Consider the following 12,690-nt stretch of genomic DNA (forward strand, 5'->3'; position numbering starts at 1 on the left):
ATCTCTGTCTGTCAAATAAATAAATAAAATCTTTAAAAAAAAAAATTTCCTGTTTTATTTTAAGTAGTAGTATTGAAATCAAGTTTTCTCTTTGTTTTTCCAGATTGGACTCCTTCTTTTCCTGAGCCAGTGTACACCCCAACAGGCCTAGAGATGGAACCCCTTTATCCAAACTCCAAGGAAAACACTGTAGTTTATCTAGCTGAAGATGGTGGGTACATAATGAGACATGTTGCTCTAAAATATAATTTGGTACCTGGATTCATCCCTTAATTATATTTGTTTTGCTGCTTATAATGGAAACTGCAGATTACCAGGAAGTCCCTTTCTCCATCACGATGTTTGGTTACAGACGGACTGAAATCTGGACTCAGTGCTGATTATATTCTTGACGGTGTACGGCAGCTTATGCAAAGTTACTTTAAAATAGAACCTATTGCCCACTACAATGGAGAGTTATATTTAGAAGGAATTACGCTTCATGTCAGTTTTCAAAGATAAACCCACTGGAGTGTTCTACAACTATTGTTGCTGCTCTATTTATAGGTCACATTTGTGCAATCTGTCAGGTGAACTTCTTTTCATTTCATGCCAGTTTGGTAGTTTCTTGAGGTTTCATCATTAAAAGGGAAGATACCCCACACTGCAAGTAACATCTAAGATTGTATCTCCGGAAAGTTTTCTTTTCTTTTTTTTTTTTTTAAAGATTTTATTTTTTTGACAGTTAGAGATCTGTCAGAGATCAGTAGGCAGAGAGGCAGGCAGAGAGAGAGGGGGAAGCAGGCTCCCTGCTGATCAGAGAGCCCGATGTGGGGCTCGATCCCGGAACCCTGAGATCATGACCTAAGCCGAAAGCAGAGGCTTAACCCACTGAGCCATCCAGGCGCCCCACCGGAAAGTTTTCTTAACAGTCAGTATCAATATTTGTACTTGGAGAACCCTAGGAACGCGAAATCTCATATCCGCTTTAGGATAGTATGCTAACAAACATAGATGTCTCAGCCTATAGCCTAACCTTTGTAAGGAAGTATGGGACTCCTGCACAGTTTCACCGTCAGAGTTCTAGATCTTAAGATAACTTCCAGGGAACATATGTATTTTATCTAAAGGGCTGGCAAAACAGAAGAATTTATAAGGATTGTTTCCTATATAGTAAACAATTCTAGAAATCCTATACTCACGTATTTTTTAACAACTAGGGTAAAGACCCGCATCTCTGATTTTTTTTAATTTAATTTTAAATATTTACAAGGCTAACCTGCCTTAGAACTTCCACACATTTCAACTCTATGTGTGTGTATGTATGTGTGTGTGTGTGCGTGTGTGTATACATATTTTTATACATATACACACACACATATTTTTTTTCAAAGTCTCCTGTTAATCCCAACATCTGGGTTATCTTGGGGTTTGTTGAAAATGTGTGTGTGTGTGTGTGTGTGTGTGTGTGTGACTGTAGATCACATTTTTCCTGCTTTTCTTCATGCTTCATAATTTTTCCTAATCCTATGCAGGACATTGTGAAAGATATGTAGTAGGAGTCTGTATTATGTTCTTTTTAAAAATTATGCCAAATTTTGTTCTGGTAGGCAGCTAAGTTGCTGGCAGATTATTTTGCTTCTTTCAGGTTTGATTTTATTTTTTTAATTTACTTTTTTTTATTTTATTCCTTTATTTATTTGAGAGAGAGAGAGGGAACATGAGGAGCAGCGGAGGGAGGGGCAGGCTCCCTCCTGAGCGGGAAGCCTGATCGGGGCCCTGTCCTAGGACCCTGAGATCATGACCTGAGCTGAAAGCAGACACTTAACCAACTGAGCCACCCACCCTGGTTTTATGTATTTATTTTTTTAAATAAGGACAGATCTGTTTTCATTTTGTCTTAGTCATTTGGTCCTAGGTCATTGTCCTTGCCCCTGGATGTGGTACACCTAACCTGCAGCCTTTCTGGAGCCGTGATTGAATGGCTGAGGTATTCAATGAAGTCTTTCCATTCTGAATGGTTTAGAATTACGGTATATTCTAGAATGGTATATCTGATATCTCAGCCCCACAGTAACACTCCCTTACCTTGTTGAGTCTTATCCTGTGCTTCTACAGCCAAGCCCCCAGCCAAGGACTGGGGAACCACCGTGTAGGCTGTTGAGGCCCTTCGTCTATGTAGCTTTCTTCTCCCTGGTGTCCTGCCTTAGACATTTCAGCAGCCCCACACAACTTCCTTGCCTCCTCAGCTCAGTAAGACTGCTCCACGACTATCCGTAAGTGCCACCTGCCTAAGAGGTAGTCAGACGGTATTCCCAGGAAGAAAGCCAGGGTTAGACATGGCCTTACTTGATGTATTTTTTTTTTTTCAAACCCTCTAGTATATATGTTATCCAGATGTGTGAAAATCGCTCATTTTCTTTGGCCCAGCTTTATAGCTAGTTATAGTGGAAGGGCTAGTTCAGATCCAATTACTCCATAATAATCAGAAGCAGAATAAATATTTTTAATGTGAAAAAAAGTACATGAATTTATTTTGGGCATTGCTTTTCCAGTCTGAATGCACTTAGACTTTCTTATTTCAACAAATCTGTTTATTAGTGGCAAGTTACTTTAAAATTTAAAATCCTTAGTGACACTTCAGTTAGACCGTGTTTCTAAATTCTATTCAGAATAATCTGTATACTTTAGACACGGCTTGACATTATGATCTTTTTCTGCCATCAGCTTACAAGGAGCCCTGTTTTGTGTACTCCCGAGTAGGGGGCAACCGAACACCCCTGAAGCAGCCTGCGGACGACTATAATGATACTTTGACGTTTGAAGCAAGGTTTGAGAGTGGAAATCTGCAGAAGGTAGTCAAAGTGTAGGTTTTAATTATTTTTATTTGAGAAGCTAGACTGTCAGCTGTTTATTATTTCCTGTATTAGGTACATTAGAGTTGTAGTAGTCCTAAATGAACTGCAGGTCCCTGAGGTATGATGCCAGCTGGAGACGATTTCAAAGGAGGTACAAAAGGTTCACATTCTGGACTCACTCTGAACTTGAGTCAAACAGGTTTCTGTACTGTAAATTTTTTTTTAAAGATTTTGTTTATTTATTTGACAGAGATCACAAGTAGGCAGAGAGGCAGGCAGAGAGAGGAGGAAGCAGGCTCCCTGCAGAGCAGAGAGCCTGATGCGGGGCTCGATCCCAGGACCCTGGGATCATGACCTGAGCTGAAGGCAGAGGCTTTAACCCACTGAGCCACCCAGGGTACTCCTATACTGTACATTTTTAATACACCAGTATGAACTGTCCTAGAGACACATGCACACTGCTTCTCAAACTTTTTAATGGAATAATATTTGAGATGAATGTTCCATTAGATATGTTTGGGAGCATGAATCTATTCCAAGGGCATTCTTTAAGAGATGTTTTTACTATTAAAAAAACTTAAGTACAGGGGCGCCTGGGTGGCTCAGTGGGTTAAAGCCTCTGCCTTCGGCTCTGGTCATGATCCCGGGGTTCTGGGATCTAGCCCCGCATCGGGCTCTCTGCTCGGCAGGGAGCCTGCTTCCTCATCTCTCTCTGCCTCTCTGCCTGCTTGTGATCTCTATCTGTCAAAAAATAAATAAAATCTTAAAAAAAAACCAAAACTTAAGTACAGAGAATAATATTGTTCTCCATTAGCCCTCACTTACCCATCACCTAGATGCAACAACTATGATTTTGCATTATTCATTTCACCTAGTCATAGGTCACTGTTGATTACACAAGCATACACACAAAGGAAGTACATAGTGCTGATGGAATAGAAGGTTACTTGGTAAAGAAAAAGTCACAATGACCCCTGTAAGATCGTGTGTGTATATGTGTAGAAAACAAATGTACCAGTAAAATTATTTTTACCTTTAAGTAACCTCAGTGACTAAGTATGGGGAATGCAGATGGTTCGTAAAGACAGTCCTTGAAGAGTTTCAAATTTTTTAATGTATGTGGTTGTATTAACTTATATGTTTTAAATCTTTCTCAGTGATAGTATCTCAGATCCCTAGAGTCTGAATCTAACAGAAAGCAGGAATATATATCTGAAGTTTAAAAAGGGACATTGGACTTTAATTCAGTTTCAAGAGCACTTTAATCACTTCTTTTATAGGAAACATAATTGGGTTGAAATATAGACTTTTTTATCAAATGCCCATTTTAATGTACTCTCTTGATTTACAAAAAAAAAAAAAAGGCTTTGGAGAATTAACACAGAAGCAGTGTCACATCCAATAAAAAAGAAAATTTCAAAACTTTTATCTTTTACAATTACTTGCTATTGGATGCTGCCTAAATAAACAGCTTCAGGGGAAAAGGCTTTCTGTGAACAGGTAAAAGTAAAATAATTTTCCTTATTTAATTTAAACTTGAATGCCATTTTTATATTTTATGTGTTTCTTTTCCTTCCTTATATTAGGGCAGAATATGAGTACCAGTTGACCCTGCGCCCTGACCTCTTCACAAATAAACACACCCAGTGGTACTATTTCCAAGTCACTAATACCCAAGCAGGAATAGTCTACAGATTCACTATCATCAATTTCACTAAGCCTGCTAGTCTTTACAATCGGGGTATGCGCCCACTGTTTTACTCTGAAAAAGAAGCCAAGACTCATAATATTGGCTGGCAGAGAATAGGAGACCAAATCAAGTATTACAGGAACAACCAGGGACAAGAGGGGCGCCATTATTTCTCTCTCACATGGACATTTCAGTTTCCACACAACAAAGACACCTGCTACTTTGCTCACTGCTATCCATATACTTACACCAACCTGCAAGAATACCTTTCTGCTATCAATCACGACTCCGTACGGTCCAAGTTTTGTAAAATACGTGTCTTGTGCCACACAATGGCTAGGAACATGGTGTATGTATTAACGATCACCACTCCCTTGAAGAACACGGACTCAAGAAAACGAAAGGCTGTGATTCTGACTGCAAGGGTCCATCCAGGAGAAACCAACAGCTCTTGGATCATGAAAGGCTTCCTAGATTATATTTTAGGAAACTCGAGCGATGCGCAGTTGCTTCGGGACACTTTCATCTTCAAGGTGGTACCCATGCTGAATCCAGATGGCGTGATTGTGGGAAATTATCGTTGTTCCTTGGCTGGACGAGATTTAAACCGTAACTATACATCTCTCCTGAAGGAGTCATTTCCTTCTGTTTGGTATACCCGGAACATGATCCATAGGTAAAATAAGCCTCGAATTACCTCTCTGCTTATTTAGTAAACTTGGTAGTGAGATTTTCGCTCTTACCATACCATTCCTTTTACTCTAGCTTTTAAGGTTGCTTAACTGATAGTTTAACTATAGCTACTTAATTTTTTCCCATTCTCTCTACTCTTCTCTCTGGCTTTATGCCACTGGATTCACTAGCCTTTTCTTAAATAATGAATAAACTTCTGGAACATTTTAATTGCTTTGTGAAACTTATAGTGAAATTTTCATTATCCCAAATCTGGTTTCTTGCTAAAGGTGACGCTGATACTTAGTTTGGGATGCTTGAATCTCTTACATGTGGAAATTAATTCTATCTCACAGGGCTTCCCCGCACTATGTTGATCATACATTGCTCTTTGATGAGACTTTTTATATTGTTTTTTATTTTAATTCCAGTGTGGTTAACATACAATGTTAGTTTCAGGTGTACAGCATAGTGATTCAACGATTCTATACATTACATAGTACTTATCATGATAAGTGTACTCTTTATTAAGATAAGTCTTGGGGTGTCTGGGTGGCTCAGTGGATTAAGCCTCTGCCTTCGGCTCAGGCTCAATTGTCCTGGGTTCGAGCCCCACATCTGGCTCTCTGCTCAGTGGGGAGCCTACTTCCTCCTCTCTCCTCCCTCTCTCTTTCTCTTTCTCTGTGACCTGTCAAATAAATAAACTTTAGGGTGCCTGGGTGGCTCAGTGGGTTAAGCCGCTGCCTTCGGCTCAGGTTATGATCTCAGAGTCCTGGGATCGAGTCCCGCATCGGGCTCTCTGCTCAGCAAGGAGCCTGCTTCCTCCTCTCTCTCTGCCTGCCTCTCTGCCTACTTGTGATCTCTCTCTGTCAAATAAATAAATAAAATCTTTAAAAATAAATAAATAAATAAATAAACTTTAAAAATAAAAAGATAAGTCTTTTTGACTATCAGGTTACATAGTCATTAAAACTTTGATAAATAATAGTCTTATTTCCCCCAGAAAAAAAATTAAATAGCTTTAAATTTTCCAAAGAACCCAGAGCAGTAATGTGCATAGTATTTAAATATTTGTTGAGTGGGTGAATTCTTTAATAGTCTCAGGTGATAACAGCCAGAAATAGGCATGTGCTAGAGCAAAAAGATTTATTAAAGTCACAGAACCCCATTCCAAGTCCAAAGGCCCATAGCCTTTTTGGCTAAGAGAGTGGAGTGGAGTTAAAATATCAGATTGGAATCCTACTATATCATTTATTAACAACCATTTTTTGCCTTCCCAGATATGTGACCTTGAGCAATTTAAAAACAAATCTAAACCTCAGTTTTCTCTTCTATAAAATGGTAATAATAATACTTAGAGGCAGGAGGGTTAAATGAGAGAATCATTAATAAAGTGCCCAGAATAAAATATGGGGCATTGAAAGCTCTAAATGTATTTAGTGTTAAGTAAAAAGTTGTTAATGAATCAGATATAGATGTAAAAACTCTTTGTAAACCCTTCTGGAGTACTATTATACAGAGTGTTTATATCCTGATCCCAGGGATACCAGAACCCCCAGTGTAGGTACAAGAACCCTGTTTTAGGGCTGAGGCCCTCAAGGATACCTCCAGTCCGTCAGAGTTGCTAACAGGCTTCAGAAGCACCTAGAAGCATGGCCCCAGCTGTCTCAGTTCAGCCTCAACTTTCACTTCCACATTAATCCTTCTATCTGCTTACACAGGGAGGGAGTGAAATGCAGATCCCCACAGAAAGGACTGAAAACTCTTGTTTCCATACCCATCACAAACATGGACTCCAGGATTCCCTGCAATTATCTGAGAAATGTTAAGTGATAAAAACAAAAAACAAAAAAAAACACCCTTGACTTCCTTATGTAACCAAGGATGGCAAACAACAAAAGACAGTTAAGTGCAATGTGGTATCCTAGATTGGATTCTGGGACAGAAAAGGTATTAGTGGCAAACTAGCGAAATCCAAGTAAGATTGGGAGTTTAGTTACTAGTGATGTACCGATGTTGGTTTCTTTGTTTTTGAACACTGTACCATGGTTATTGAATTTGCTAACATCAGGGAAAATGGGGTGAGAGATATATGGAAACACTCTTACTATTTTTTGAAATTTTCTGTAATCTAAAATTATTCCAAAAATCTATTTATATATATATGAATATATATATACACATATGTGTATATATATATTCCTTTCCATTATATATAATGGAAAGGAAATGGAATGGAAAGAAAAAATATATATATATATGTATATATGAATGAAAGGAAACTGATTAGATATATCTATATCTACTTAGTGCTCTTTGACTTTAAGTATCCCTGGTCCAACACAAGATGGATTATAGGCCAAGGCCCTTTGGCTTGTCTCTATGGAAAATACTTTAAATGTCTCCATTCTCAGATTGCCTTGTAAGAAGGTTAAGGTAGGAATCCATTCAGTTAGTTTCAGAAAGACTTCCAAGAAAGAAAACTCCCTTAATGCAATTAATCATAGTTAGGTAAGGGGTGCCTGGGTAGCTCAGTGGGTTGAAGCCTCTGCCTTCAGCTCAGGTCATGATCTCAGGGTCCTGGGATTGAGCCCCACATCAGGCTCTCTGCTCGGCAGGGGACCTGCTTCCTCCTCTCTCTCTGCCTGCCTCTCTGCCTACTTATGATCTCTCTCTGTCAAATAAATCTTTAAAAAAAAATCATAGGTAAGTAGAATAAAAAGTCACGTGTTGGAAGGAAACAGCTAAGATTTAGTATATTTAAAGAATATGAGAATTAAAAAAAGAATATGAGAATATAGAAAGAGTGGATTTTAGTATAGGATGCTTAGTATAAGATACTTAGACTATCTTAACCTGTGGGTAAGGAAAAAGACCCAAGCCATTTCTCAGGCAGTTAAAATTCATGTAAAATTAGACCCTTTGGAAGTAATGAGATATCTTTGGGAATTACTGAGAAGTTTTTTCTGATTTACATGTAAGAAACTGAAAGCTCATTGAAACTGGGGAAATGCGGGCTAAAAACCGTTCAGCATATTTCATATTTAAGGCCCTAACGTGATAATCTTGCTTTATAATCCACTTCTAAAAACTTAAAATGGTATTTTAGTGACTTTATGTCAGTCTTATGTTATCAATTAGAATTTATTGGGCACCAAATAAGAAAAGAGCAGACAATTAATACATGTAACAGACCTCACTTTGGTAGGAATCCATTCAGTTAGTTTCAGAAAGACTTCCAAGAAAGAAAACTACCTTAATGCAATTAATCATAGTTAGGTAAGGGTGCCTGAGATTTCACTATCGTTTAAAGGAGTATTTTTCTGAATAGAAGCTATGCTTTGAATATTTTGGTTTTAGGTTTTAATGTTTTTGTTATGGGAAGTAATACATTTCATATTACTACAAATACCATTGCTAACATTTTTTTTATTTATCCTTCCAGATATAACAAATAGTGTATGTAATATTGGTTAAGTAATATAATGCATAAAGTTTAGAAATATGAAAAAAGGCAAAACCCATCATCCTACTACCTTAATACCACCACTTTTTTTTACCTTTTTAAAGCCTCTCCATTAGGTATTTTCTTTTTTTTTTTTTAGTTTATCAGAAAGAGAGAGAGAGAACACAAGTAGGCAGAGTGGCAGGCAGAGGCAGAGAGAGAAGTAGGTTCCCCACTGAGCAAGGAGCCCAATGCAGGGCTCGATCCCAGGACCCTGGGTTCATGACCTGAGCTGAAAGCAGCAGCTTAACCGACTGAGCCACCCAGGCATCCCTAGTTATTTTCACCAATCAGTTTGGGGACTTATTTTATTTTTTTAAGATTTTATTTATTTATTTGTCAAAGAGAGAGGCTGGCAGGCAGAGGGAGAAGGAGAAGGCTCCCCACTGAGCAAGAAGCTGGATATGGGACTCAGTCCCAGGACATTGGGATCATGACCTGAGCCAAAGGCAGACACTTAACTGACTGAGCCACCCAAGCATCTCTGGGGGCTTATTTTTTTGAATATTGATTATATGCCTAAGTTATAAAAGCTAAGAATTGTGCTCCTAAGAAATGTGTAATAATTTCCTTATTTATTAGGAATTTACCAGAAAAAAAATTGAAATTTTGGTACCATTTTTCTCACTTTAATCAAGGGTCGTATAATAATTGGTTGAGCACCAGGTTGTCAGGTTCTCAATTTTTAACAAATATTTGGATACTTGTGTGCATAGCACTGTTCTAGGTGATTTGAAGCATTTCTTACCCTTAACAAGATTAAGTATCAAAAATATGAAGACCTTCCAAGGCGAGTCTCAAGCAAATGGTACCAAGATTATGTGCTATAGGACTTCAAAAAAAGAAAAACCTGTGGCCTTCACTAGTCAGGAAGTGAGACATGAAGTCAGCCTTGAGGGCTGAGGGGCAGTATTTGCACTCGTGGAAATGAAGAAAGAAGGTATTGGACTCAGAAAGAGTCTCTGTGAAATCTATTGGGCAAACTAGGAGTGAGCTGTTTCCTTTGTACAATGAAAAACCAGAATAAAGCAGAGGGATCCTACTGGAGTCTTGGAAGTAAGGCAAATTTTGTGCTTGTAATGGAAGGTAAGCATTCATATTTTATATATAGCTAACGGGAAATTATTATAGATGTCTTAAAATTGTTAAGAATATACGGTCAGGGGCGCCTGGGTGGCTCAGTGGATTAAGCTGCTGCCTTCGGCTCAGGTCATGATCTCAGGATCCTGGGATCGAGTCCCGCATCGGGCTCTCTGCTCAGCAGGGAGCCTGCTTCCCTCTCTCTCTCTCTCTGGCTGCCTCTCTGTCTACTTGTGATTTCTCTCTGTCAAATAAATAAATCTTTAAAAAAAAAAAAAAAAAAAAAAAAAAAAAGAATATACGGTCAGGATAAGAGAAAGAAAAGATATAAGAAATTCTATTTATTTGGATAGTAGACTTGTAAACCCATAGAAAAATGCAGAGGTAAAATTTAGTAACTCCTTGTAACTTATTCTTTTTTTTCTCTCGGTAGATTGATGGAGAAACGAGAGGTTATTTTATATTGTGACCTTCATGGCCATAGTAGAAAAGAGAACATCTTCATGTATGGCTGTGATGGTAGTGACCGGTGTAAGTCATTATACTTACAGCAACGGATCTTTCCACTTATGCTGAGCAAAAACTGTCCGGATAAAGTAAGACCATTTAAGAGTTTTAACTTTTTCTTTATTACATGTTGCCCACCTGAGACTTATTCAGTAAATTGCTTTTTTTATTGAGTTCTTTTGACTGGCTTATAGAAATGACCATAAAAAAGCAACTCTGTGGAATGTTTAGTGACCAATAATTTGAAATGTGAAGAAAAAAATGTGCCTTATCCTACCACTATACCTAATGATAAAAGACTGTTTTCCTCCCAAAGTCAGGTACAAGGCCAGGATAGCCACCCTTACCCCTTCCTATTCAGCCTTGTGCTGGAGGTTCTAAGTGCTGAAAGCAAGAGAAAGTAAGAAAAGGCAGACACTTCGGAATAAAGGGGACATGGCTGCCTTCATAGAAAACCCAAAGTAATGCACCAAAAACCCTCCTAGAACTAACAAGTGAGTTTAGCAATGTCCTACCTGACAAGGCCCCCCCTCAGAAATGAACTACATTTCTATATACTCACACTGAACAGTTGGGAACCAAAACTGAAAACGGTACCATTTACCGTAGCTTCAAAATGAATACTTGTGACTGCAAAGAAATAAGGGAGTTTTTTAAGAGGTGATAGAATTGTCCTATATCCTGATTTGCGATAGTGGCTCCACAAATCTATACATGTGTCAAAGTCCTAGAACGCAACACAATTTAATTTCATTGTAAATTTTAAAAATTGCAAAAATTTTGAGACTAACATTATCACAATCTTTCAGGACAGCTTTCCAGTGATTGAGCTTGTGAAAATAAAGCATCCTTGTCTTATTCAAAGCATCTACATTAATCTTTATTCCTAAACATATTTAAGCCCTTTCCTATAAGTTTTTTAAAGTATAAGAGCTTATCCCAACAATATCAAGAATTAATCAGTGGGTTTTGAATGCATATGTTACATATAAAAAATAAAATGTATTACCAGTGTTTTCAAATCTGTACTTCTGAGAAATGTAAATATGTCATCCTTAAAATGAGTTATTTCCTCCGGTTTGGGACTAAAAGCCCCTGAAGCATTAGAGAGAATTACTGCATATGCACTACTTTCTCATTTTCAACCCTACTTCCTGAGAAAGACATTGTACGCAGGAAAACACATTTTCTCATTTTTATTTGCTTCTTTTTAGTTTTCATTCTCAGCTTGCAAATTTAATGTTCAGAAGAGCAAAGAGGGCACAGGAAGGGTAGTAATGTGGAAAATGGGAATCAGGAACAGCTTTACCATGGAGGCTACTTTTTGTGGATCTACCCTGGGTAAGACCAAGTGTTCTCATTCACGGCTCTCAGAGCTTTAAGCCAAGGAAGTTTTTTTTTTCCAAGATTTTATTTATGTATTTGACAGAGACACAGCAAGAGAGGGAACACAAGCAGGGTGAGTAGGGGAAGGAGAAGCAGGCTCCCTGCCGACCAGGGAGCCCTATGCGGGGCTCATTCCCAGGACCCTGGGAACATGATCTGAGCCAAAGGCAGACTCTTAACAACTGAGCCATCCAGGTGCCCCTAAAGAAACCTTTTTTAATGTGATACTAATAAAGTGGATAATGTGATAGTGGGCACTTTCTTCCCACTTACATGCATGCTGGTTTCCAAGCGCTTCTATATATAGGATGAACAAACTATACCACTCTGTGTATCTCCATCTCACCATTTCCCTTTGCTTAGGAAACAAAGTGTTAGACTGTAGCTAGAATACCCAGTTGGTTATTTAATGATCTAATATTTAATTGCTTTTGCTTTTAAGAAGTCCTTACAGATGACTCACGATTTCAACAAAAAGCAATGCTCATGCTTAAAATACTAGGATAGAAATGTTTTTGGTGGATTTGCTATTTACAAGTCAAAGTGGACTGGGTGTGTTGGAGGTTCTTTGAGAGAGTAAATATATATTTTAATGGAAGTACTTGGTTCCTTTAACTAAAAATAAAAGCATGCTCTCTAGTCCCATTTAAGAAATCTTTTTTTTTTTTTTAAGATTTTATTTATTTATTTGACAGAGAGATCACAAGTAGGCAGAGAGGCAGGCAGAGAGAGAGGGGGAAGCAGGCTCCCCGCTGAGCAGAGAGCCCAATGTGGGGCTCAATCCCAGGACCCTGAGACCATGACCTGAGCCCAAGGCAGAGGCTTAGCCCACTGGGCCACCCAGGCACCCCTCATTTAAGAAATCTTTTTTTTTTTTTTAAGATTTTATGTATTTACTTGACAGAGATCACAAGTAATCAGAAAGGTAGGCAGAGGGGGAGAGGGAAACAGGCTCCCTTCTGAGCAGAGAGCCCGAATTGGGGCTCCATCCCAGGACCCTGGGATCATGACCT

At 38.5% G+C, this 12,690-nt stretch overlaps 1 protein-coding gene across 9 annotated transcripts in view; it reads left to right on the forward strand.

Moving 5' to 3' along the window:
* AGBL3 (AGBL carboxypeptidase 3) overlaps nt 1-12,690 on the forward strand; it is a 59,184-nt gene that overhangs the window by 13,072 nt on the left and 33,422 nt on the right. For 6 of the 9 annotated variants that reach the window (XM_059171907.1, XM_059171906.1, XM_059171902.1 and 3 more), the window contains 5 exons: nt 104-211; nt 2,707-2,845; nt 4,424-5,203; nt 10,218-10,380; nt 11,506-11,632. In XM_059171907.1, the coding sequence (XP_059027890.1) occupies nt 104-211; nt 2,707-2,845; nt 4,424-5,203; nt 10,218-10,380; nt 11,506-11,632 (1,317 nt within the window). Of the gene's footprint in view, nt 1-103; nt 212-2,706; nt 2,846-4,423; nt 5,204-10,217; nt 10,381-11,505; nt 11,633-12,690 lie in introns of those variants that run through there. The other 3 variants (XR_009353001.1, XM_059171909.1, XM_059171910.1) reach the window with 3 other exon arrangements.

The sequence above is a fragment of the Mustela lutreola genome, chromosome 4 (assembly GCF_030435805.1).
Source record: "Mustela lutreola isolate mMusLut2 chromosome 4, mMusLut2.pri, whole genome shotgun sequence".
NCBI classification, from domain to species: domain Eukaryota; kingdom Metazoa; phylum Chordata; class Mammalia; order Carnivora; family Mustelidae; genus Mustela; species Mustela lutreola.